General features: G+C 40.4%; 1 protein-coding gene across 3 annotated transcripts in view; it reads right to left on the bottom strand.

The window, feature by feature from the left end:
* Positions 1-27,183, bottom strand: part of Sema2a (Semaphorin 2a) — a 1,542,453-nt gene that overhangs the window by 67,870 nt on the left and 1,447,400 nt on the right. For all 3 annotated transcript variants that reach the window (XM_083118491.1, XM_083118494.1, XM_083118493.1), the window contains 2 exons: positions 11,236-11,343; positions 7,767-8,037 (listed from right to left, as the gene is read on the bottom strand). In XM_083118491.1, the coding sequence (XP_082974617.1) occupies positions 7,767-8,037; positions 11,236-11,343 (379 nt within the window). The remainder of the gene's footprint in view (positions 1-7,766; positions 8,038-11,235; positions 11,344-27,183) is intronic.

Below are 27,183 nucleotides of genomic sequence, written 5' to 3'. Positions count from 1 at the left end.
TGTATTACATTACACATAATGTTCTAACCGCAGTCGGTATAGCCCTATTAATATGATGGAATTTTCCATGTTTGCGTTTTGATTAAATCGTCATATTTATTGGGGTTTGGTAGAGATACTGTAAGTTCGTAGTACAGTGGGATCCATGAGTATTACCGTGCAAATTGTCCATGACTATTTTCATTAACTTTTCTCTTGCACCCTATATGTTTTTAAGCGATGGATTTTTATGTATGCTGGTGCAGAAGTTGTCAACAGCTTGTTTTGAGTTTTCTTTTAATTCTTGAAGCTCTTATTGGGTCAAATAAAGTGCACGAACATGGTGATGGACAATTTGCACGGTAATACTCATGGATCCCACTGTACGAGCGATAATTCGGATTGCAGAATGTGTGGTTAAATGTAAGGTCCACTTCACACAATTATATGCGTAGTTTAGTGGGGTCTTGAACTACAGTTTAAAGCGAGATTAAGAACAACAGAACGTGAACCCAATGAAAATCGAACCATATTTTCTGATTGCACTAGTACCAATTAAAAAAAGATTTTCGAGTAGACAATACTCGAGAAAACTCAATTTCATTGTAAATTACAGGGTTGCATCCTCATTTTTTAGCCTGACGAAAAAAACACCAGTAGAGACTGTCCATATACATTACAAAACAGCACCGCATAATGATGGAAACTTGGTATTCTGTCAACTTTTAATGTTTTCAAATACTCTTTAAAATATTGTTCTCGTTGATGTAAATATCTAGAGTATGCCTACGTATAATCTACAGGTACTGAGTTGTTTGCTTTTCCTACCCTTCATCATCAAACATTTCTATTTTTACACTCAGACTAGGTACAATATGAGTATTCTTTTTTAAGCGTCTGAATATGAACCCGCTGATGAAGCTACTACGAGGGAGACTGCGCCGCAGAGCTAACAACAAAGTCTATGTTTGTATCTCATTTTCCATTGTTCGAGTTCATAGAAATAAAATATTCATTCGTATACAATGCTAGTACCTTAATTAAAAACAGTAATATTCTGTGTACTTTCCTATGCCCTCTAGTTTCAATTAACCCCGTTATTATTCTGGGAAAGATTATACTGTATGTTTCGTTGGTCACGCTAACCCTCGATCATTGTCAAATTAATGTATAAATAATATATCGACACGATTCTTTGCTTAAGCGAGATTACTATTTTCAAATTATTCATCTGCGCCGCTTGGAACAAAACCACATGCACTAATGAACATTATGTATACAAAAACTTGGGAGAATTATAAACTAAAAATATCTTCACTGGCGACAAGTAAAAGCTACATACAGGACAATGTTTTAAATTTGAAAGCTACAATTTACATGGGATAAACAGTTCATTAAATCTTTGTCGTAACATGGCAACAAGTTTATTTACGAATAAGCGAAAACTACAGATACAGTATATTCTTCCAAAATAATAGCTACAAATAAAAAATTTAAAAAAAGCAGTGGCTGCTTTGTCGAGTGTTGTTCGTTCAAAAATGAACTAAGTAAATTATCTTGAAAAATATGTGGGTTTCATGTGACATCAAGGTGCGCACAGCCGCCATGTTTTCGGCCAAGGAAATATCCACTACGTAGCGTTGGTTACATCTGCACCAATAACACGTTTGTTTTAAATCACGAATGGCTGTGTTCGTATCTCCCGCGCGCCCGCTTGAACTCCGTATGCTTACAAGAACTAGCCTCAATCATGGCTGCTCGAAGTCACAATACGAGGTGCATTCAAGTTCTAAGGTCTTCTATTTTTTTTCATGAATATAATCAGTTATAAACGGGAGAGTTGTTTGAGATGAAGCGTACATTCTTGAAGGTTGATGAGGCCAGATGGCAGCATGTTCTGCCTCGTAGGAAACTAGTGGCGCTGTCTAGCGACAGGTGTGTTTTTTATACTGGAAATAGCACCGTTTACATTGGAAGAACAGCGTGAAGAAACACCCATTGAAATTCATCTTCAATTGACTGAGACAAGCTGTGGTGGTGTCATGGATATGAAAAAGGTGCGTTCATAGGTGCGACATTTCAAGGAAGACCAAACGCCATGTGAAGACAAACCGAAAGAGCCTAGGCCACAAACCAGCAACCGCCATTGCTGAGAAAATTATGTTTGAGGACAGAAAAGTCTTTATACTCACACATTGTTATGCTAAGGATAGCCCAGTGATGGGTATAAGCTATGAAGCTTTTTTGAGGACAAAGTTGCTTCCGGCATTTCGAGAGAAACAGCCGGAAAAGGCTGCAGCAGTGTTCTTTCATCAGGACAACGCACCTCCTCATCTGGCGGCCATTGTTGACACGTTTTTCACATAAAACACACTTGAAGTGATTCCACATACTCCGTCCATACTCACCTGACCTCGCACCTCGGAATATTTGGCTATTTCCTGCACACAGTCTGCATTGTCACACATTTCCAAGCCGTTCCGCTCTTACAATCAGCGATTTTTAAGTATACAAAACAGACTCCTAAAGAAGCGTTTGCAAAGGACATGCTATCGTGGTACCAGCGTTGTGAAAAATGTGTACGTCTAGAGGGAGATTATGTTGAGAATTGACGACAGTGTCAGCTTTCTGAGGTGAGTATATTTTTCAGAATAAATTAGGAGACCTTAGAACTTGAATGCACTTCGTACAACGGTTTGTGACGTAGGTGAAACACAAATAAAGGTTAATTGACAGTCACTTATTCTCATTTTCAAAAGTAGCACGTTAAAAGAACATTATTTCAAATATCCGTAAGTCAGTAACAGAAAAGGCAGCCCAAGTTTCTGGTCATTAGATCTAATATTTCTTGTGCCGTGTCCAGTTGATAAAATGCGATCATTTTAAGATGTAAGTGAAAGTAGTAATTGCTACCTAAATGTGATTGATTGTTTTCTATGCCGCATTGTGAAACAAATAAAACTTATTTATGAAGTGTTTTACACTATTAATATCTATTAAAACGAATTTATTATTACATAATATTCCCGCGTTAATTAGAATATTATGTGATACAGTTTTGTAAAGTTGATAATTAACCGTAATTAATTAATCTTCTTTCTATATAAAAATGGATGTATATGTGTGTGTGTGTGTATGTTTGTTCCGGCATAACTCTCGAACGCCTGGAGCGATTTCAACCAAACTTGGTACACGTATCACTTGCAATCTCGAAAGAAATACTGTGGGGGTAAGACACCACTGACACCCCAAGGGGTGGGGTGGGAAGGGGGAGACATGTAAAAATAATCGAAAACTACCGATATTAGTGTGGAATCCATAGTTTTCTGGGTCGCTAAGATGAATAGTGACACTCCCAATGTCGTTCAACTCCAAGTTCATTTTACACTATAGTTAGAATTCATTATTTTCCTGTCTAAGAGAAGATTGGGATAAATAAATACCCGGGCAGCACCGGGCAATCAGCTAGTGTATAAATATTTATGCGGCTCCCTTAGTTCTTTCAAATTTAGAAACTAACTCGTCAAAGGGCATGAGTTCAAGAGCACTGCTGCAGAGTGTCTGTGTATGCCAATACTTAACGTCAACTAATTCTCCAAGTGCCTCTCTCCAAAACTCTAAACATAACGAATGTAGTGAAAATTGCAATTGAACTAAATCATTCAGAAACATTCAAAAACTTTAACATTTGACTTTACTTGCATTCATTTATTGTTTCCACAGGGGATCGATTAACTACGCCATTGATAAAATGTGACCCTACAGAGGATCCCATCGGCTGTGGGTCCCGACCGTCGTTTAACCTTATCACTACAATCGCTAAGATCATTCTGGATAAACTCAGTTCTTTGATTTCAAAAATCTGTTTCTATCTTTATCACGTGTCATTCAACCTCCTCAGTTGATCGAGACGATAGGATGAACAGATCATAAGAAAAAAATACAATCATGGCTTGACCTAGGATTCGAACCTCGGACGCTTACCGCCCCGATACAAAGGCCCCCCGCAGTGCCCCGATACAAAGGCCCCCCGCAGTTCTGTCACTGGTCCGGCGGTTGACGAATAAAAAAAAAAAGTCGATTTGCAATGCAATGTCACGCGAGAGAAGCAAATAAAAACTCCGCCTCCCTCCCATCGGTTCCATTGCAGAAAAAAAGCGAACCGGAGTGACGGCAGCGTAAAAACGGTTAACAATTCTCATGTGGTTTTTAATCTTCACACACATGAATTGCGCATTTATCGTCGCCGACGCATTATTCCAGCATTTGCCCACCCGCAGCCGCCGTGCGTAACGCATTACATAACGCATCAGTAAAGTGATACGCTCCCATTGTGACTGTCCCACTCTTCCCCAACCCCCCGATGCCTGAACGCCCGATTAATTCGAACGGAGCTACCGGAATGTGATTGGACGCGGCAGGATCACTAAAGCCAATCAACTGAAAGAGTGACGAAATCAATACAAAAGCTCGCGAGCGCACTCTTCAGACTTCCAAGTGCAAAAGGTTTATATAACAATAGTAATCACTCTCTGCGTCGGGGCCAGTGGCGTGTACACAAGGTCTAGCGTGAGTCAGAGAAGCATTACTTACGTTCTCTCCCCCTTTAATAAAATTTCTCATCATTGATTTCTCCGCGACTTACGAGAAACTATTTGCCATTACTTTATGCCGCTCTCCACCCAATTCAAGGGTAGTCGCTGCCATAAGTTTGCCGACAAATAATTTCCCCAGGGAAGTAGTTGACAAAGTCAAGTATCGCGAGGTCTATATCTAGGGTACATTTCAATTCTTTTTCTCGGCTAACCATTGCATAAAAATATACGAGAGGCGTACTATAATGATTTACACTTTATTAATTTGTTTCAGGTCCCAGGGTCCACCATTCGAGAAGTGAGGACTGGCATATGAAGCTACGAGTCTAGTCTACCGATTGCAGGAAGCAGTACCCAAAAAGGATTCCCGGTGTTTACACAGCAGCACGTTCCGTACATCATTGTCAGAGGACTATTGGACAACATGGAAAGCGACTATAATGGTCAGCGTTGGACAAGTTGGTTTCTATGGAGAGAGGGGGTGACCACAGCAGAGATTTTCAGACGAGAGTACGCGGGGTGTGGCAGGACCTCGAACCCCATTTCAGCATTTGATTCCCGACTGGTGTGGGAGCGTGCGTTGTCATGTTGCAGGAGCACTCCTTTTGCCCATTTTCCTGGTTGTTCTTTCTGAACCCATCTGGCGAACACTTTCCACATATTAAGGTGATCTTGCACGATTTGCTGCAGGGTGTTTCTGTACAGGCCCGTGGTTACCTCCATTTCAGAAAACGTGATGGACCTGTTCTCAAGAATGACTTGGTCAACCCGTGTAATGTTTCTTGGTATTGTCACAGTCACTTTCCTTACAGAACTTGTCTCTTTTTCTGCTGACGTGCGTCCTGTTTTCAAGCCTTCCACCCAATTGTAAACGGTTTTCCGTGAAGGCGCATGTTCAACACACACTGCTGCCAATAGTCTGCAAATCTCTGCTGTGGTCACACCCTGTCCGACACTGACATTATAATCCCTTTCCATGTTGTCCAATAGTCCGCTGACGATAATGTACGGAACGTGCTGCTGTGTGAACACCGGAAATCCTTTTTGGGTACTGCTGCCTGCAATCGGTAGACTAGACTCGTAGCTTCATATGCCAGTCCTCACTTCTCGAATGGTGGACCATGGGACCTGAAACAAAATAAAGTGTAAATCATTATAGTACGCCCCTTGTATGTATATGAAGCAATTATTTGAGGAAAATATTTCTAAAAATAAGATTACTTTAAAGATTTTGAAATTGTTGATTTATTATTTTTTGGAGATTTTTTTTTAAAAAAAAAAAACAATTTTATGTCCCTACTTCCTATATATCCCCTATACACAATTAAGAAACCGGTAAATCACACTGGAATGGCTTTATGTTCTTCAAGAAACAATTGCTTGATCGATTCTTTTTATTTTACTTCGCTTTTCTGCCATTTTGGCTAATCGCGAAGATGAGGTTGAGTGACGATGTGATGAAATTGTTGGAAGGGACAATCACAGGGAACACCCATGCCCGAGATCTCTGACGTCCTAGCGCACTGAACTAACCATTCCACGGAGGTCAGCGTTTTACGTGAGTGAGTTTTTGTTCTAAGTCCACTTTAACCTTTTACAAGTAACAAATAAATACTTATGTGAAATAATGCAAAAACTGCCAATCTCTCAGACTTATTTTTTGGTGTTGTTTGTTTCGGAGGAGATGAGAAATAACACAATCCAACCTCTTTTCACGCACTTGGTCCTGACGATGACTTAAAACAAGAACAGCCGGAACATCTCATTACTGCAATAAAAAAATATAAATCGTCCTCTTTATTCTCAGGAAGGCTAATCGGGATTGAGACTACAGTTTAAAGTATAATCGGAACCTCTGCACCGTGTCTACGTCGGGTATAGTACCCATGACCCCCCTTGATTCTGATTCTGATTCTGTTGCCTAAAATTCCCCGAACGTTTTGGACTTGTGACAGTCTGATCACAGTTTTCCTTTCAGCGAACCCTCCTTTGTATTATATGTGTATTCCAATACCTCACATATGTTTAATCATATACTCGTGCATATGGATACGCCCTATCATTCCATTTCTGCAGTTAGGGACTGTATAGATAGCATTAGAAGGTTCCAAATATTTTCTGGAATAATATCTGCTTCACTATTGAAATGCAACGTGTTTCAGTAGAAGTTCAGTTATTGTACGAGGTTTTTATAAAATACTAGCTGATTAATTAAACTTGGGAGTTGAACGGCATTGAGAGTGTCACTATTAAACTTAGCGACCCCTAAAAATATAGATTCCATACAAATATCGGTCGTTTTACATGTCACGCCCTACCCCCCTAGGGGTGTCTTGAAGTTGAACGGCATTGGGAGTGTCACTATTCATCTTAGCGACCACGTAAACTATGGATTCCACACTAATATCGGTCATTTTCGGAACACAAAGTCATATCAGCCTGAATGTTAGACAACCCGACAAACACTATTGTTGTGCGGGATTGCATAGAGTCAGGGATGTCGGTTTGTGCGGAATTTAATATCGGTCGTTCGCGATTATTTTTACATGTCACCCTTCCCGCCCCACCCCTAGGGGTGCCAGTGGTGTCTTACTCCAAAAATATTATTTCCAGATTGCAAGTGATACGTGAACAAAGTTTGGTTGAAATTGCTCCAGGCGTTCGAGAGTTATGGCGGAACAAACACATATACACACCCACACACACACACATACGTACATCCATTTTATACTATATATATATATATATAAAAAGATAGATAAGTCTCTTAGTACATCGGGTGTGTTTGAAGATGCTGGATTCAAATTCCAGGCTTCACAATAGCTATTTTTAGTGGCTACCTACTAAACCATGAATGTAGGTCGATTGTTGATCTACTGAAAATCTACAAATTTAGCACATTTACAATACCTCGATACACACTTTTCCACGTACTTGTTTTATTCTGTCCTTATTTTTCCTCCTTCTCGCAAGACAGTTAGTGAGCCTAGACTATCCATGTGATCCGGACAAGGATGCGCAGATATTTGCGCAGAACGCGAAAAGGAAGCACGTGGGCGGAGCATTCTCCGTGGCGTCATGCGCAAGACTCGCTCCGAACGTAGCTGCTCCGAAACTAGACACGAAACTTGCTCATATCGTTGAAACAAAACTTCACCACGGTCTAACAATTAAATAAAATTGAGTACTCACTGTCCAGCCAGATGGAGTCGTACTTGATGGTTCTCTTGAAGGAGAACTCTTTCCTCCCAGTCGTGAGGTTGTGCAGGTCGGATCGGAAGATGACGGTGTCCGCCTTGGTGAATTCTGCGTTGGTTCCGCTGTAGAGACCAGGGAGGTTTCCTGGATTCCCCGCCTCCACCCAGATGGCAGTGGAGTTGTCGTTGGGGTCATACGGGCACCTGGCGATCCCCATTCCCACCCCAGCGACGTACTCGTGCCTCGCCAAGTGCGTCAGATTGGACTGAAAAAAAAAAAAGCGGGAACATGTTAGTCAAATTATTTCAGAATTCTAGGAGCTAAATGCGATATTTTAGAGAGTTCCACTGTAAAATATGCATATAGAAACTACACGTGACATGCCAGAATATTTCGTGCGGAGAGGGTCAGGTCATTGGTGCAATGCAAGCAACTGTTTATCATGTAATCTTGCCAAAATTGTACGGTGTTCTTCAACACATTGCTGTCGCCTTCATTTTTTGTGTTTTTAAGTAAGCTTCACGCTTACAGTTTAAAGTGGGACCCGAATCACTACGTGCCTCCAGCGGGTATTGAACCAGGTGCTTTTGTCGCCTGTATTCATCATGAAAGGGAAAACAGTACACAGCAAAAGAAATAAAGTATATGAGGTAAAATATAAATATGGTAACATGGAGGAACTCGGATACAAGGTAAGGAGAAGCGAGTAGAAAACAAATGACTGTCCACTTTAGTTCGCGAATTTGCCGGGGTTCTTCTCTTCTTGGTCAAGCTGCACTTATAAACATTTCGCTCTCATCTGTAATGAAATGAGCAATATCAATTCTCAGTAAGGGGAAGGAGCGACTCACCCATTCAACGCCACGCGTCGTATATGAATGAGTTTAAATACAACGGATCTTCTATTCTATTCCTATTTTGATTATTTTTATGTCGTTTTTCTCCCTCTTCAGATTAATCACAACGATAAGGACGGAATGGACGATTGAAAGATGACAGCAGAACAAGACGCATCCATGACTTCCCCAGGATTCGAACCTAGATATCTTGTCTGCGCAATACTACGTTGACCAGTCTCCAGAGAGGGAAGCAGGTCTTGCATGCAGGTGGCAAAGTCTGGAACTGGAGTCGCGAAGACAATGTTGCTTGATTTTTAACATTCAACTGTACTACGTATTTTAACATTTTTTAGCCAAAAGGCGGGAAGATTGTTTTGGAATTGAAAGAGTACTGAGCTGGAAACAGCCAAGGTAACAGTAGCAAAAGTTAGGGCAGGCTTGATGGCCGATTTTCGAACTCGCTATCGAAGGTTCCGGTTTCGAGGGCCGGCCTGAGCTTTCTTTCAGTCCCTTTATTAATTTAATCTAATCGTCACTCGTCCTCATCGTCGCGATTACCCAAGAGTGAGAGAAATGCGACATAAAATAACAAAAATACATATACAAACAAGCAAATGTTAACGTGTTGTATTGATTGCTTTAATTTACTTTACAACACGTGTTGTATCACCCAATTGAATAGCTTGATCAATATGTATTTGTTCATGGATTAGCTGATGATACTTGAGATGCACTGAAAGATATTACGCTTTCATAAATCCGAAATTGGGTACTATTATAGTATGGGTGAGACACCTATAAATCATATATTTCGCACTTTTTTACATTGCTAACGTACTATTTTGGAATGCGGAACATTTCCTAAGGTGAAATAATGCATTTCTAAGATAATGTCTATATCTTACATTTACGAGTACTTACTGTTATATTTTCCCTAATAATAGGAGCGGAGAAACACCTAATTGCATTAATAAAAAGATACAAACTCTCAGGGATTCACTGGGGAGAATTCAATCTAACCTAGCAAGTAGCTGTCTGCCTCGCAGAGAGAAAAAGAAAAAACAGAACTCGTTCAATCTACATTCCTTGAAGTTCGATTACAGTCAACACAAAGGACTGCCATCTGTGGAGGAAACCGCAAAACACGACTCTTCGCGATATCACCTCACTTTTCTTTGTTCTTTTCGTACAAGAAACGTGACTACCATACGTTCAGAAGCTGCATTGAAGCTTCCACTACGCCGTTCGTTGATTTCGAGCGAAGGGCAGGCCCTGTAGGGTTGCAAAAGGGTGAAGAAAGGGGGCTGTGGGTAGTGGCATGGACACGACGTTGAGGAATGAACAGTACGTGTCGACCTGACTCCTGTACAAGAGGACCCTGATAAACTATCTAAGGTTTGTGTCTGTCCGGGATAAAGGGAAAAAGAACAGAAAGAAAAGGGGGTTAAAAAAAAAAGTATCAACAGCAGCGCCACAAGATAAGAGCGGCATTGAATGGAATCCTCGAGGGTAGAAAAAAGAATCAGTGTAAGGAAGGAAGAGCTAGAGGATTAACGTCATAGCAGAGAAAGGACTTCTGATAAGAAAAGCGTGTTACTTGGAGGAGGACCTCTTAAAAACATCGAGACGGCGTGTTTATACATAAACGTTCCGAGATAGCCACGCATGCTGTTTTATTTGTGCCCCGAGGAAGAAAACGTTGGTTTTTACAATGCCCTACATGCGTGTCTTTCTCCCCCACATTTCTAAGTTGCTCTGCAAGATAGAGCAAGCACGGACCAGAGTTCTTTACATACAATGCCTGTCTTCTTCACATACAACTATCCAATCAGAAAGCCTAAATATTTCTTCAGAATGAAGACCAACAAATAACCAGGTAGTACGAATTGGTAAGATCTGTTATTGTAATACTGTAACCATTTTTATACTAAATAACATGGTTGAAGAGAAAATATTAGTTTAGTGGTTTACTGATAAGTATAAGAGCTCCTACAAAACAACAGCGTTGCTTGGAATTTTTCGATATGTGACTCTAGTGAACGACTACGCACATATTACATGTACGAGCCAAAAGCAGAAATATTTTGAATAATATATTGTTTGCTGTCTTAGTAGGATGTTAAATTTTTGGACATGTTTCAATAAATATACAAGAATTTCACCTATTTTTATTCATGAGCATAGAGGAAGGAATTATATTATTTAACGTGCTGAACATACAAAAAACAAAACACAGCACTATACAAAGAAAGATCCTATCTCTTAACAGAGCACAATAATCCAATCAAAAGTGACTGAAGTACATTTAAATTCGCTCAACACCAAATTCACATCTTCCTATAAAACTTGAAAGCTGTATATCATTATCACAAAGAAAATATTATAAAGACATTTAAAAATGCCATTAACTTGTTTAACATACCAATGTATAAAAATCTTACTTGTTTGTACATTATATCTACTAGTGTATACATGCATAATACATTGTTGTTACCTGTGAACATGAGAACAACAACATTTCATTCTCGTAGCACCACCAAATATTACCTAGCAAAAAGTGTAAGCGTAATGCAGAATAAATGTGAAAAAAGTGCAAAATTAAATAATAAACAGGCATTACTCACGTATATCACATAGTCTTTCGGATTGTGAGCGTTCGTCCCGCAGACGTATAGCCTTCCTCCGTCTGACATTGGCTGGATTACCCTGATGTGGTTCCTGCAGTCGAAGAACTGGAAGACAGAAAAATACGAAACCAGGTCAGAATAAACTGTGTAAGCAAAAGATTCGATTGTGCTAGCCTGACATTGGGAAATCCCAAAGGCTACGACTGACCGAACCAATGAGCAGACTTAAACATTACTAATTTGCCAGCATCAACTTCACATGACTTTTTCATAAGTTATAACATGACATTACGATACCCCACTTTAATATTGTTCGTATCGAAGGATGCAATTTCTCACAATTTTGGAACGCTCTGTATAATAAATTATGCAATGACAACTTCACAACAGCAGTGATTCTGTTTACGGTTGTAGTGTGGCTCCTCGAGATGGAAATCTCTAGAGTTGCTGAAGCGCCTACCCGGCTGAAGTGAACTGAATCCGAAGTTGTATCTAACTATTGAAGAAGAAAGAACAAGCTATTGGCGGAAAGGGGACTGCTTGAACTCCTTACGGAATTGCAGTTACCTCTCTCACTTGAAGACACCGGCGCATCTCTCCGTGCCGCCTTGAAATAGTTAGGCAATACTCCGAATCTAATTTGCTTCAACAAAAGACGGTCAATTTTATGCTCTCCGCATGAATCCGACTAGCTTCAAATGTGATGTTGAGGACAATTCGTTTCGTTAAGTAGCATTGTATAACATAACGATATACTATTTTTTAAAAAGTTATTTATAATTTTGTTTAAAACTGTTCTTTTTTGTCTCATTCTCATACAGGAGTTCAACACAACATTAAAAGGCTAAATTCATGTAATAGAACCAATATACATTAATCTATTTACAGTGTATGTATAACATGCATAAATTCCACTTACAATTTTCATTATTAATTTAATTTACATAAAAGTTACAGCAGTATGCACACCAGCAAATGCATATTTATATATTTAAATTTCCTGACGATGAAAATGTTCAGTTTGTCAGACATGTGACAGCAACAGAATGCTATGGAGACAAGACTTACATTGGGGAACATCATTATACAATGTACAACTGCAACAGATCATGAAAGTAAGAAATGTTTACCGCCACAATTCATCAAAACTGACAGACATCATTTCTGCGAGTGGCGTGTTTGTGGGTGACCTATGGGGCTTCAGCGTCCCTCAATGTTCTCGAAAAGAACAATACAGACATTTCCGAGTCAAGACCGAGGCACTTTTAAATCCCGTCTTGTTTCGATATCATCTCTACAAATAAAATTATCAGGAAAACATTCTTACCCCCTTTTCCTTCCGGAATTGGCTTGTTATAAGAAAATTTCGTATTTGCATAAATCGATTTATCGGTAATTCCAATTATTTATTCGTTCCAATCAATTTTAACATTGTAGAGCATTATTTGAACTTTACAGAAAAGCAAGTCGTTAAGATAGCAACTATTTTCTCAAAAGTGTCGCCGTCTCTTGCTTGGGGGTGGAGGGCGGGGGGCAAGGCACTTTCTGTCTCCCAAAATTCATCTGGAGGGGCAAATATTATATGCGCTATATTTACATATATAAAATGTTGTTTATGCCAACTTTGCCCCCCCCCCCCTAATTTATATTAAGTAGGAGCCGACCAACGACGACGAACTTTCGAAGAGAGCAGATCATATTGATTCATTGATAGGTTTTTCTGTCAATTTTGGCTAATGGTGAAGACGAAGGTGAGTGATGATGTGATGAAAGGACACTCATGCCCAGGCCCAGATTGGAACCCAGTACCTCTTGCATCGTAGTGCGCTGTGCTAACCACTCCTTCAGGGAGGTCGGCCAGATCACATCGAGCAAAGAACTTTCCTTCATAATGTTTTGATCCTTGACCACCGGAAAACTGGCCTTTCTATCCTGATGTTGCTTATTCCTACTTGGAGCCTTCATAGTAAAGGTTTACTTCAGTTCTGCCAAGAGGTATTCACATTCCACAGCAGAAACGTTCTTAACATTCGCTACACCGTCTGTCGCTCGAGTACGAAATGTTTTGTTTTCCGACAGAAAAAATAAATGTCAGTGGCAACCCCGAATCTGGGCTGCATTGTTGCACACGCATACAAGATTAACAATAATGGTTTTCAAGCTCTCGTAGCAACGAAGCGAGGCCTCGACGAGTAATAATAAAATGTTGACGTCGTCTGCTAGCTGTGAAACTTTTTGTATGGCGACGCTGAGAGAGAGAGCACCGTTGACGTCAACAATGTTTCAAAGTCAACAGATCCCATTGCGGTAATACCGACAGATACAATTCGACACAGGTAAACAGTAGAAGCAAAATATATCAGGTGAAACGATGGCTGGCACGTAGCTCAGTTGGTAAAGCAAAGCAAATTGATGTGAAACAATTTTTAACCAAAAACAGCATGACCCTGTTTATCCAGCTGCCATATTCACCCGATCTCGCGTGTAAACTTTTTGCGGATGTGGAAGAGGTGAAGACGAAAAAGGCATCACTTTCCAAGAGTTTCAGGACTGCTTCGAAAAGTGGAAAACACGTTTGGACCGGAGCATTGCATCAAATGGATAGTACCTTGATGGAGATTACATTTGCAACACCTAAAAATAAATACACAATTTTTAATTACAAAGTTCAGTTGTTGTTTTTTTTGGGTCCACCCACGTAGCCATGACCAATATTTGTACTCAAGTTCCCGATTATATCTATACTCTGTCCTGGGAATTATTGGGGCAAGCGAACGAAAGCAACTCTCTGCGCAAGTAGTGACTCAATACGACGCGACCAATGAACAAGTGAGAGAGAACGGGATTGCGTGGAGGAGGAAAATGACTGCAATTACCAGCCTTTGCCGCAGCGTGTAATGCTTCGCTCCGTCTTCCCCTTCTCTACTGTTATGCGCAGCCTTGCTCCACAGATTCCCGGTTCTTGGGCCTTCCCGATGATGGAGTGATAACGGTGTTGCCTTGTAATCAAGGAGTCCGGGTTCCATCCCCATATCACACAGTGGTTAAGATCCCACTTTAAACCATATCTCCAGTTTCGATTATATGGGAATAAAGTGTACTTAAAAATCTCTGTTCTTCACACATCCCGATCACACCCCTACTTGTGAATCCACAGCTTCAACTTGACGCATATTTCTAGAGCCTAGAAGACAGTCATCCCTAGACTCACTCACCCTAACACGCAACATATCATGTAAATGCAATTTACTCTGCAACAGACGCTTTCCAGTCCAATTCCTGTAGGCTACATCCGTTATTACAGCATTATATCTCCCCACACTCAGACGGTTGAGAATACCTGGAAATTTCATTACGTGCTATTCTAACTCTGGAAATGTAATTTCATGGAAGTTTAAACGTTATGTGATGTTATGTATATTTAACAACTTTCGGAGTTCTGTAATTCTCTCCGCTCACACATCCTAGGTAATTACCTCAAGGCAGGAAAATGACAGTCGCAGTGTTTTCCTTATTGGTCTTTATCTTGGCGTCACTGTCCCTGGTGAATGTGAGATCTTAGATAGCCACGACCAGGAATACTCGGGAAGTATTCTGTTACGTGGAATTAAACACAGCCACACACACAAAGGGAGAGAAAACGAGAGAAAAGTGAAAGAGCTAGAGATAAAGGAAGAGGAAGTGACAGAATAGAGACGCAGAGAAAAGAAAGACAAATGAAAAATAGAAAGAGAAGAAGTGAATTGAAGATAGACGAAAGAAGAGAAAACGAAAGGAAAGTGGAAAATAGAGAGAAGGAAAGAAGAGAAAAGTATAAAATAGAAAAAGAGCACGTGAATTGAAGAGAGAGGAAAGAAGAGGGAACGAAAGGAAAGAAAAGTGGAAGGTAGAAAGATCAAGTAAACTGAAGAAAACGAAAAGAAAGAAGTGGAAAATAGAAAGAGATGAAGTGAATTGAAGAGAGAGGAAAGAAGAGGGAACGAAAGGAAAGAAAAGTGGAAGGTAGAAAGATCAAGTGATCTGAAGAAAACGAAAAGAAAGAAGTGGAAAATAGAAAGAGATGAAGTGAATTGAAGAGATAGGAAAGAAGATAAAAAGGAAAAAAAAGAGATGTGGAAATTAGGAGGAGTGGAAGAGAATTGAAGAGAGAAAAGAAGAGAAAACTAAAAGATAGATAAGGAATGTGGAGGGAGGGATAGAGAGGGGTGGATAGTAGAAAAGAAGTTAGAGGGAAAGAAAGAGAAAAAGGAGAGAGAGAGAGAAAGTGAACTAAAGGGGAAGATAAATAAAGATATGGGAGGAAGATATAGATAAAGTTAGAGAATTGGAAAGAATAGAGAGGGAATGAAAGAGAAAAGGAAAAGAGAGGGAGTGGAGGGTGAGAGAAAGACAGACAAGAAGTGTGTGAGAAAGAGAGGCTGGCAGACAGAAAGAGAAAGAACAGAATCGTTGAGGTAGATTTTCGTACAGTGGCTGCTAAGGGACGATAGGTCATATGAGTTGCCGGAATGAGGGATCCTCAGAGATTTATGTCGCTTACACGAGAGATTTTGTTTCGATTTGTCCACCCACATTCCTGGACATATAAGCTGTACTCTCGCGGTGCACATTTTCTAAAATGCTATAATAATCAGTTGATGCAGATCATGATTTTATTGCTTAAATAAAATATCTAAAAAATATCCACATTTACAAGTGCAAGGTTCATATCTCTATCGCTCTTTGTACAAAAGTTACGTACGTTCAAAATCTCGGTTGCGTGACTTTTTGGACACCCTGTAGAAACACAGTTGTTGGACAAACTTTCTGGCTTAATACAAGGAATTGTAAGAGTAACGAAAATGGACAGAAATACAATCAGACGATGAAGCAAAAATTGGTACGTGGAAAGGTGTGATTGTAAATTATGGTAAATCTAGTCTTAACGCTTTTTGAATGAACCTTGAGGAACTAATTTTCACGAAGAGCGGGGAAAAAAATCTGTGCTGAATGTACACGAAGGGCGATCACGTCCTTTTATTCCGTGCAAAATGAGTAAAAAAGACTCTCTTTGCACCGTTTCCTTTCTCTCTGTCGACGAGCCAAGTGGACGGAAGATTTATTCGAAAATTTTTCGAGCCATCAACGGGAAAACGGTCGGCTCTTTTCGCGGTTGTCTCGGACTACGTTCAAAGCTTCAAGTGTGTCCATAGGAAATCGATACGTCCCCTAATGACATTACAACAGTCGTCGAGAGGGGGATTTTTCCCCCCTTCCGTCACGAAAAATCTCTCCGCCGGCACTCTGTGTATGTAGGTGGTGCTGGCTTTCTCTTTTTCCTGGCTTAATGTCCGCGATCTCGCTTTAACCAGTCACGGAGTTGCGGATAGCTGGATGCCATCGGAACGAGTTTTTGAAGAGGTATAAAGGTAGCTACTAGGAAGAACGGAGAGAGAGAGAAATGCAGGAAAATGGAGAGAGGTAAGTACGAGAAAAAGAAAAATGAATGAAAGGAGAGAAGAGTAAAATAAATAAATGAAAGTAGAAGGAGAAAGCGAAAGAGAGTGAAAGGAAAAGGGACAGAAGAGAAATAAATATAGTTCCTAACACTCGCAGATTATCTTCCTCACACTCTTGACGAGTAGTGTAACCACCACAGTTCCACGTGGTTGTCCTTACAAGCAGTGGCGGCTCGTGGTCTGGCTCTATGGGTGTGCACTTCAGTCTATCGCCCAGAAGTGTTACACCACCCCTGTGAAATACTCTCACCCGTTTTTGCGTACATAATGAAGCTTAATATATTGGCAACCCAAGTTTTGATCACCTTTCACTGAAAATGGGGCTATGACAGAGTTATACGTATTTCATGATTTTTTTTAACGCGAATTTTTTTTACAAATTTCAAATATTTCGGAAATTATCCAGCCAATCACGAGAAGAGCGATGTTATTGTGCAGTATGTAATTCAGCATTCAATAACCTGACAAAATCACTCAAAACATAGAAATACCGATCTACAATATCAATACTATTGTCGATTTGCAAAATAAATCGTAATAATAATTTCGTAAAAACTTTCTCCCAGGCTCTGCTGATATTAATGAACAAGGAGAATAATAATACTGGCGTACACAAAAGAAGCCGATCCAACTACCACATGGACGAAATCAGTTGTAATCTACCTAGCTGTTGTTTATTTCTAATGACAGACTGATCAAACCAAGCGAAATCAAGAGAATAATAAATGTTAAAGCAAATAACAGTACTCACTAAGTTCACACTGCCCTGCTTCGTAATCGTACTTCAGAATTTTCCTTCTCTTCCGCCGTATCCATATATTACTGCAGTTGCTACAGGCTTTGTAGCTAACTTCCCTCCAAAAATTCAATAACGTTAAATCTCATTTCGCTATGTACAGTTTCCCTATTCATCATGAAATCAAACACTTTGTACTGAAACAGGGACGACCTTTTGACAGTGTTAAATAATTTTGTAACTCAGTAACAGCCGCACAATGCAAAACAGCTGACTATTTGATGCACACTTCCTCCCCGCGGATTGATAATTCGGCTACTGCGCCACAGAGGCCGTTTATTTTGACCAAGATGCACGAAGCAAAGGCATGCTTAAAACACCCGTTTTGGTTTCAGTTGCCCTCCCCCCTCTCCTCCTTTTCTTCTCCTGTTATGCTCGGGACAATATACCATCGAAATTTCTCTTTCAAAAAAAATCCCTCAATTTGCGATGATGTATGGGTTGCATCGACTGCGTCACACGATCTCCAATGGAATGGGTTTGCAACACTACATTCGCTCGCACACAGATCGCTGCGTTCACAGCCTTCCTAAATGATGAAAACCTCCCCTCACACGGCGCTCAAGCCAAAACATCCAATCAGCGTTCTCTACGCGACTGCTGCAAGAGCGTCATAGCGAGCGAAACTACTAATGTGTTCAAACCCCGATCGCGGCCTGGTATACGCGGGTTGATATCACGGAACGCAGACTTCTCCACCATCTCTCTTGGTGGCACGTCGTGGGAACACTTTATGTTTCGAAGGAGATACGAGTTCAATAAATAAGTATAATAATAATGATTTGCATTACAGATTTATTTGGGTGTGCATGTGCGAATAGGCAGAAGCCGCTACTGCTTACAAGACTGACAACATCGAAAGGACAGGTGGTGGATACACGCCTATTCACCCCTCGTCAAGATTGTGAGGATCATCAGGTCAGAGTGTCTTCAACTTTGTCCGGAAGTATATATGCTCAATTTATTAAACGCCTCTTCTTCCCTCGTCAACATTATAAGGAAGATAAAATCAGAGTATATTTAAGTTTGTCTGGAACTATGAGGAGAGATAAAGGCAGAGGAAGACTAGAGACGGAAAATGAGAAAAAGAAAGAGAGGAGTGGGAGAGCGAATCAGTTTCAAAACTGACCTACTCCTCTCATGAGGATTTCCGAGTTAAAAATACGTAGCCGCATTTACTTGAATGGACCCACGTGTAACAGAATTTCTCTACAGCAGACCCGCATTCGATCCCCGATTGAAACCCCCAAAATTTCGGTGGTCACCCACCATCGCGAGCACAACTGAGCCAATGAAGAAAAGGAATGGATGGGTCTGATAAAGAATACCAGGTAACAACGGTGATGGGACACGATGCTGACCACGCATCTCTCAAATGAATAGTTACCTATTTGTCTCTTGCCTTCGACGGGCTGCACGTAGAAACTTTTTAATGCAAAGACAGGGTAATCACAAAGTAAGTTGAAGCAATGCTATCAAAATAACAAAATCTGACGTAAGTAGAGCTATGTTAATTTGTGACAATCTTTCCACTATAAGTAATAATTATTGTGTGGAGTTACTGTCAAATATTAATATCGCACATGTTATTAAAAAAAACTAAAACTCAAAATGCAGTTATTTTGAGTTCTTATGGAACTGGAATACTCAACTCTTTATTAATCCACAATAGAAAAGCAGTGGAGAGCAGTTGTGTTGCTTTTCTGTTTCGGAATTTTCGCTTCACAAAACAGTCACGTTCTCTTCGTTTTGGTCATTTCAAGCTGCTTTTCTACCTCTTGGGTTGACAAGTTTCGAACCTGGGACCTCTGGATTCGTAGCTCGTTATGCAGACCACTTCGCCACGGAGACCAGCGAGATTTACTTCTGAGTCGATGCAGGAAATCTGCTAGTAAAACCACACATCCTCAGTTTGGATCTGTGTTCTGTTGAATGGGGTGTAAGTGGTGTCCCCTTTATCAAGACACCGAAATGTCAAACTCATTTCCATGTAGCACACACTGAACTGGATTTTGCAGACTAGCGAAGCTCTGGCGTCAGGACCCATGGCCAGTATAGTCCTCTATGGTATTTGTGTTGTGTCCTGTCCACATGCGTTTGTGACAGTCCGTTCATCTATTTCAACTTACCAGAATTCATCCTCATCTTCGCAATTAATCAAAATTGGCAGAAACGCGAAGTAAAATAAAACCAATGTTCTGTTGAAAGTTATTTAGAAGAAGTAACACTTCATTTGTGACGGTAATGTAATAAATAGTGAATACATGCCCATAGTTTTGCCACAAGGAGATAGTCCTTAAGATTAACTACGGAATGTTTGATTTTTAAACTCCGCTACTGTAGTAACAACAGTTTTCTTTAACGTGTTTAGCTTCTAAGAAGTTATAAGTCTAACACGTTTTTAGTTAAATTGTTTCTTAATAGATAATCTGGTATAAATTAGAATTTATGTCACTTCTTCCTTTTTCGGTTTCTGAAAAATTGCATCTTTTGAGTTGTGACAATTTTCTGTGTGAATGTTATAATGCTATGAAGAACGTGACGATTGTGAAATGTGACGTAGAAAACAAGTTAATGTTACGGAAGGTAATACACGGACAAAGGGTTCTCATGTTAGCAAATAGGCATTGTTGGAAGAGCAAACTTTGATATGGAAACTAGGACAGGTACCACATACCGGATGTACGTATGTGTGTCGTTGCTGGACATTGGCAAACATTGAATCCGTGTACACACGAAATGTAAAGAGATAAAACTTGACTGCAGAGAGTTGCAAACGTGTGAAAAGGGACACAAAGGATGTAGTGACGTTGCTATTCTCCATCCACTGCAAGAGCGAAGTTTATCCAAGCAAAACCACGTGACTCTCAGAAATAGTTCCTTTCTGATATGGTAGTTCTGTGTTATTTTGCCCATGAATACGAAGGGTATAATGTAGCTTAAAGGTTCCACAACTTCAATATGGTATGGCTTTATCACATTCGCTGTATTCCTACGCGCAAGATTGTTGCACAGATGCCATGCGAACAACCAATAGGATTTCTGAGAAATGACGCGTATTTGCTTACATTGACCTCGATCTAACAGCGAACAGAGAATAGTTGATACAGAGTTTGGAGTGCCTTATCAAATGCTTTCGTAAGATCAGGACATAAAGCTGATTAGTGGCGTTGCCCAACTGAGAATGAATAGCAATAAGATGAAATGCATGACAGAAAAATCACAAACATATACCGACGACACAATACGAGCCCCACGGAGGATTGTACTGCTCTTGAGTCCAGACGCCAGAGCCTCGTTAGTCTGTAAAATGCAGTCCAAGGTGTATTACTTGGAGGAGAGGTTGAATGAGGATGAAAAGAGAACTTCAAGGCTTGGCTTCAGCCCTTTCAGTTCAAATTCTGTTAGCAGCTAGAAAGAAATATATACGGGCTTTCACTGCTGCTGCTGGAAAAGTTGCATTCGGCAAATACAGACAATTGAGGAATGCGTAGGAAACAATTATAAAGTATCTCCAAAGAGTAATCCATTTTTAAAGCATTGTGGAAAATATCCACCGCGAGAATAGAGCTCATATGTTCAGTCAAACGGGTGGACAAATCGAAACGGAATCCCGCGGGTAAGTGACATAAATCTACTGAGGATTCCTCATTACTGCAACTGGTGCGACCTACAGAATCAACCTGTCGTACCCAAAATAGATCAAAACAGTGCTGATGGACGGTGTCGCCATCTGTCGTAAAGAAAAATAATTACAGTGGTGCTCGGCGGAATTCTTCGCTGACAGTTCATGAGGATTCAGTTCTATAGTTGAGGACAGGAATCCACTGCCACAATGCGCGTTTCGGGTTAATTTGTCACGGATTACGAAAGATAACTGCTGATTTGTCACATTCAACTTCGCCAACCACGAAAACGAATTTTCGTTCTAGCTGTGCAACCTCAACTGTCTGGAAGTGACATAATATTTTCTTTAATCAATGTTTCACACATTTTTCACAGTGGATTTTCGCTACAAGTTCTCTCCACCAATTCATTTTGCATTCTTGTGTTAGTTTGGGGAAATGCGTTATCATGATTCATAGCCAGAAAAAAAATAGTGCTTTAAAGAAATTCAAAAATCATGATTCATAGCCAGAAAAAAATAGTGCTTTAAAGAAATTCAAAAACCAGGATTCCAATTGAAAAATGATTAAATCCCGCCTTAAAATTCTTAAAACAGGAAAACAAACAAATGAAATAAATGAATATTCAATCGATTCAAGTTTGTTTTGCATGATAGGATAAAGTTGTAGGAATATCAGCGCGTTTTTTTAAAATTGAGTCCCTACCAGAGGCAACTTTTTCTTCTTACTGTACATAAATAAAAAAAATATATATTAGAACTATTCAAAATACAGTGTGTTTCAAAAGTAGCAGAACACTAACTTTGAACGTTTATAACATGCAAACTGTGAGAGTTATTCACACGGAGGGTGCATTATGAAACCTCCTCCACTAAGCGATTTCAACTGCTAGTTTACTCGATAAAGGAAATTCTAGAAATTAATGAATGGCTCAAATTAGAGTATTTTTTTTTTCAGAGGGAGGAAAAGATAAGGAATTTCATTAGAGTCCTAATTCAACGTTTTGTGACCGATAGATGTCAGGTTGCAGCATTTCATAGATTTGGGAACGATTTTATCGGCGGAAATGATAAAGTGGACCGGATAAATAGAGCAAAATTGAGAGGCCTCTCATTGGTGTCCGTTTGCTGTCGGTCGGGGCCGACTCCTGATGAAGGAGGCACCTGGACGCTGTGACCAAGCAGGGACCTAGAAAGTTTCACAACTTGAAGTGACTTGGCAAATTATTTGTTCTAATCACTCAAAGTTTGGGTCACGGACACTTGTGGGTTGTAATGATTCCATGTCCGTGACTTTACAAGAACTATATAACACATACAGAAAAGAGGTGCATATCAGTACATAAAGAATATCTCCCAAGTTTGCACTCGTAATAGGCGCCATCACGTAATTGTAGATTTAGCCGCTAGGTGGCAGTATAACGCAAACATTGCGTGCACTGGTGAACACAAGGCGTCGTGCGTCTTAGAATTCGTTAAATATGAGTCTGTTGTGACGGTACAACGGAGATTTCGTACGAAATATCGAACAGAAGCACCTACAGACAAGACAACTAGTGTTCAATGAAACTGGCTGCCTGTGCGGGCGTACAGGCCTGGCGGGACCGTAAACATTGTCAGGATTGATGTCTGCCACGTCACCACGGGTGCACATATGGAGCATCTGTAAGGCACGTATCAAACATGGGAGATATTCTTTATGTACTGATATGCACCATCTTGCTGTATGTGTTATAGTTCTTGTACTACAAACGTTCCAAACCCCGGAAGAGATTATGAATCATCCTGTTTTATGTGCTCGACACACAGTCGGTGTTTAGTTCAGCAACCAGTAGGCGTTTAAGTAGCCAGTCTAGTATCTTGGGCAACAGGCTTCTCTCTGACGCATTGCATTTACAACGCTCAGATTAACGTTACGGAATCCTCCCCCTCCCCGCCGCTCTCGTACATGCGATAAGAGCGAATCACAGGTTACGCCACGCCATCCCAACGCCATCTTCAGAGATATTTTGCAGGATTAAACCGGGGATTTCCCCTTGTTTCAGGTGGCTGAGCCGAGATAAGAACCTCATCTGGCTGGAGGCGATTATCTAAATGAGCTGGGAATTATCAGAAAGCCGATTTACTTTCCAGTTGGGCCAGAAGACACGGCCTTCGCCACAAAAAGGAAGCAAGCGCAGATGATAACATCCGGGGCCGAGCAGCGAAAAAGGGAATATCCGGTTGCGATTAATCGATTCTCGAGCTAAACTTTAATTATGACGAGAGGGAAGAAGGCGCGGTTATTGGGAGGGGAAGGGAAAAAAAACGGGCTCTGCAGTTCATCAAAGATGCATTGATTACATTTAAAAAAAAAAAAAAACTCCCTGGTCTTTTGAAGAATTTATACAGTCACACCTCAGTTTGACGTTCCCTGCCGGACTGTATTTGTCGTTCCGTTACGTTTCCTGACTTCGGCTGCCCTTCCGAGACTTAACGCGCGGAAAGCACTGGTAGGCAAGAAAGGCAATTAACTTCAATATGGCGCATTCTTAGCACTAACGTAAGGCTAATGTATTCACAATAGAGTCGCTTCGGTGGCCAAGCGAGTTGAGTGTTTGGCTCACGATCTCCGTATCGACGTTCCAAGGTTCCCCTCATCTATCACTTGTTCTCATCGTCGCGATTAAGGAAAAGAGACTAAAAAACAAAAAAAAAGACAACAAATGAAGGCTAGAGAAATATTTAGTCACGACCGAGAGTGGAGGAGACGATATCACATGTTTAGTTGTGTGAAAGTATTTGCATTTTACGTCGCTGTTTTTACTTCTAAAGTTTAATCGCAGCAATGAAGAAGTGAAACGTAAGGCACGTAGTGGTTCGGATCCCATTTTAACTGTAGACCCAGTCGCGATTAGCCTATCTGTGCATAAATTGGATTTAAAAATCAACACTCAAACTAAATTCTCCGAATAATCTACTAGCTAAGGCTCTCGCTCCGTTGGCCCCGTATTCGATTCCCGATCCTGATTTCCGTGTCGAGGACAGCCGAGAGCTACTTGAAAATCGAGTGTCAGACGCCAGATGAGAGACGCGATAGGACCCGACGAAAAGCCACTTGTCGGGGTTTGGGCTCTTAAGACCTCTTTCGGAAAGATAATTTCTCGTCGTCAGGCACTCTTCGACAGTGTTGCCACAACTTCAGAGCACAATTTCCCTTTCCGAAGTAAAAAAAAATCCCTTGTTCGACAAATTTTCCCCTTCATCGTAGAAAATTTAAAATTGCGAATCGTAAAACTTCATCATAAGGTATCATTATTATTTCCGCAGACCTATCAAAAAAGGAAAATTCACAGCAATATTAGGACGGAATCAATGAATGTAAATTATGAAGGGATAACGGAAAATGAAGATTGTTGACATCAAATTGCACATTTCACAAATATATATGAAATACGAAAAATTTACATTACACTTATTGTTTGTTCCCCAAGTCAAATTTAATTCTTAATTATGCTCACTACAAATCATTCGTCGAAAGAACGCTAAAAAAGTATTTCAAACTTCAAACAGTTTGAATATAATATGCGAGCTCGATATCGAATGTCTCCATACCCTCTTCACCTAAAATTTTACCCTAATTTCCCTACGCCGAGGATTTTTTTTCTTTATGTGGCAACACTGTTCTATGTCTCCTTTCGAGAGCATGTGTTGCAGCTTTCCACAACCCGCGACGGCATTGGAAAAGACCGAGAAGCAGCTTTCTTAACTAAACTTGCCGAGGACGATATAATCACATAGTAGAGGCACGCAACTGTGCTCGTCTGGACAGGAATCGTTACTGGATACGCGAAGGTAAAAGAATGGTCTACACAAGAGGTTCCAGCCAGAATAGCTTACATAAGAAACTTCCAGAATCATTTTAGAGTAGAGCTAGCATCACGCAAATGCGTCTGGGCGTCCCCGCGCGCACAGCGATGCGAAAAGAGACAAAGAAACACATATATGAGAAACAGAATAAGAAAAATAAAACATAGATAAACGGAACAAGAAAGAATGAGAGAAGACAGATAACCGAGATTGAATGAGATGAGAAAGTTATGGGTATAACATCGTAATCCTCATTAGTATTCTACCATGAAAGATACTTTTGTTGAAGTTAAATGCTTTCATTTATATTGGGTTGGCAACTAAGTTCCCGCCGTTTTTTTAAATTGGAAAAATCTCTATGACATTAAATACGTTTGGCACGAAGGTGTACATCATGCGAAAGAGAATATATTGTTCTACCTAAATGTATGTTTCTTTGTTACTAAGACACATTTTCTTGTTATTTACAGATCATTAAAATGGAATGTCAAGTTGAGAAGAATGAGCATTTTCGACACCTCCTCCTTTTTGCCTTTAATCAAGGTTCTAAGGCCGCAGAAGCTGCTCGCAACATTTGTGCTGTGTATGGAGTGGGTGCTATAGCTGAAAGAACCGCCCGTGATTGGTATGCGAAGTTCAAAAAAGGAAATTTTGACCACAAAGACGCATCTCGTTCTGGCCGTCCAGTTGAGTTCGATGAAGAGCGATTGAACCACCTGTTGCATGAAAATCCGCGTCAAACAACAAGGGAACTGGCAGAGACAATGGGTTGCTCCCACACTACTGTAGAGAAGCATCTTCACTCGATGGGAAAGGTTCAGAAGTGTGGAGCATGGGTGCCTCATACTTTAAGTGTCACCAACAAAAATCAACGAGCCACAATCTCCGCTGGTTTGCTTGCTCGGCACCGTGCAACCCATGGACACAAGGAACGATTTCTTCACCGAATCGTTACTGGCGATGAAAAATGGTGCCTTTACATGAATATGAAGCGGCGTAAGGAATGGCTGAGCCCCGGGAAACAAGCGACCCCACGCGCGAAACAGGAACTTCATCTGCGTAAAACGATGTTGTGCGTATGGTGGGACTGGGAAGGGATTCTCCATTTCGAATTGCTTGAAAGGAACCAAACGATCAACGCGGAACTCTTATGTGCAACAAATGGAACGACTCAACACGGCTATTCAAGAGAAAAGACCGAATCGGCAGCATGGTGTTCTTTTGCTGCACGACAACGTTCGCCCCAATATGACCAAGGACGCCATTCAAGCTCATGGTTGGGAAGTGCTGCCACACCCACCATACTCTCCAGATTTGGCACCAACGGATTTTCACCTCTTTCGATCTCTTTCAAATGCTATGCGGGGAATTTCGTTCAATACTGATGCAGAATTGAGAGCTTGGTTGGATGACGTTTTAGAGTCTAAACCACGTGATTTCTACCGACGAGGTATTGAAAACCTTGTTGAACGTTGGCAAAACGTTGTAAACAACACAGGAGAATACATTATTGATTAACTACTTGTATCTGTTTATTGAAAACTAAACTTTCAACACCTTCCTTAAAAAACGGCGGGAACTTAGTTGCCAACCCAATATATTTAATGAAAAAACAATCCAAAGTTAACGTAAACATGGTCTCCATTTAACTTTTCATGAAACAGCGTGAACCTGTGAACGGTTTGGCACTATTGCACTGAGAACGAGATGGTTAAACAAGGTGGAAAGAAGGGAAGATGGAGAAACAGAGAGATTAGGTAGCGAAGCAGAAAGAGAGAAGAGACGACGAAAAGAAAGGAGGAAAAAGAGAGGAAGAGATAGAAAGCAAGATTGGTAAAATATAAAAACGAGGAGATAAACAAAAGAGAGGAGATAGAAACGGAGGAAGGGTGAGAAAGCAAGATTGATAAAAGAGCAAGAAAGAGAAGAGAGGATATAAAGAGGAAAAGGGACAGAAATAAAGAAAGAGAAAGTAAGATTCGTAAAAGATCAAAGAAGAGAGAAGATAGGAGATAAACAAAATAGGAAAAGAGAAAGAAACAAAAGAAGAGGGAGAAAGCAAGATTGAAAAGAAAGAGAAAAGAGGTGAGATTAACAAAGAAGGAAAAGAGAAAGAAAGTAAGGAAGAGAGAAAACAAGATTATTAAAAGAGTAAAAACAGAGAAGAGAATATAAAC

The sequence above is a fragment of the Lepisma saccharinum genome, chromosome 3, assembly GCF_977018435.1.
Source record: "Lepisma saccharinum chromosome 3, izLepSacc3.1, whole genome shotgun sequence".
Lineage (NCBI taxonomy): Eukaryota > Metazoa > Arthropoda > Insecta > Zygentoma > Lepismatidae > Lepisma > Lepisma saccharinum.
This window is presented reverse-complemented; position numbering and strand designations above follow the sequence as displayed.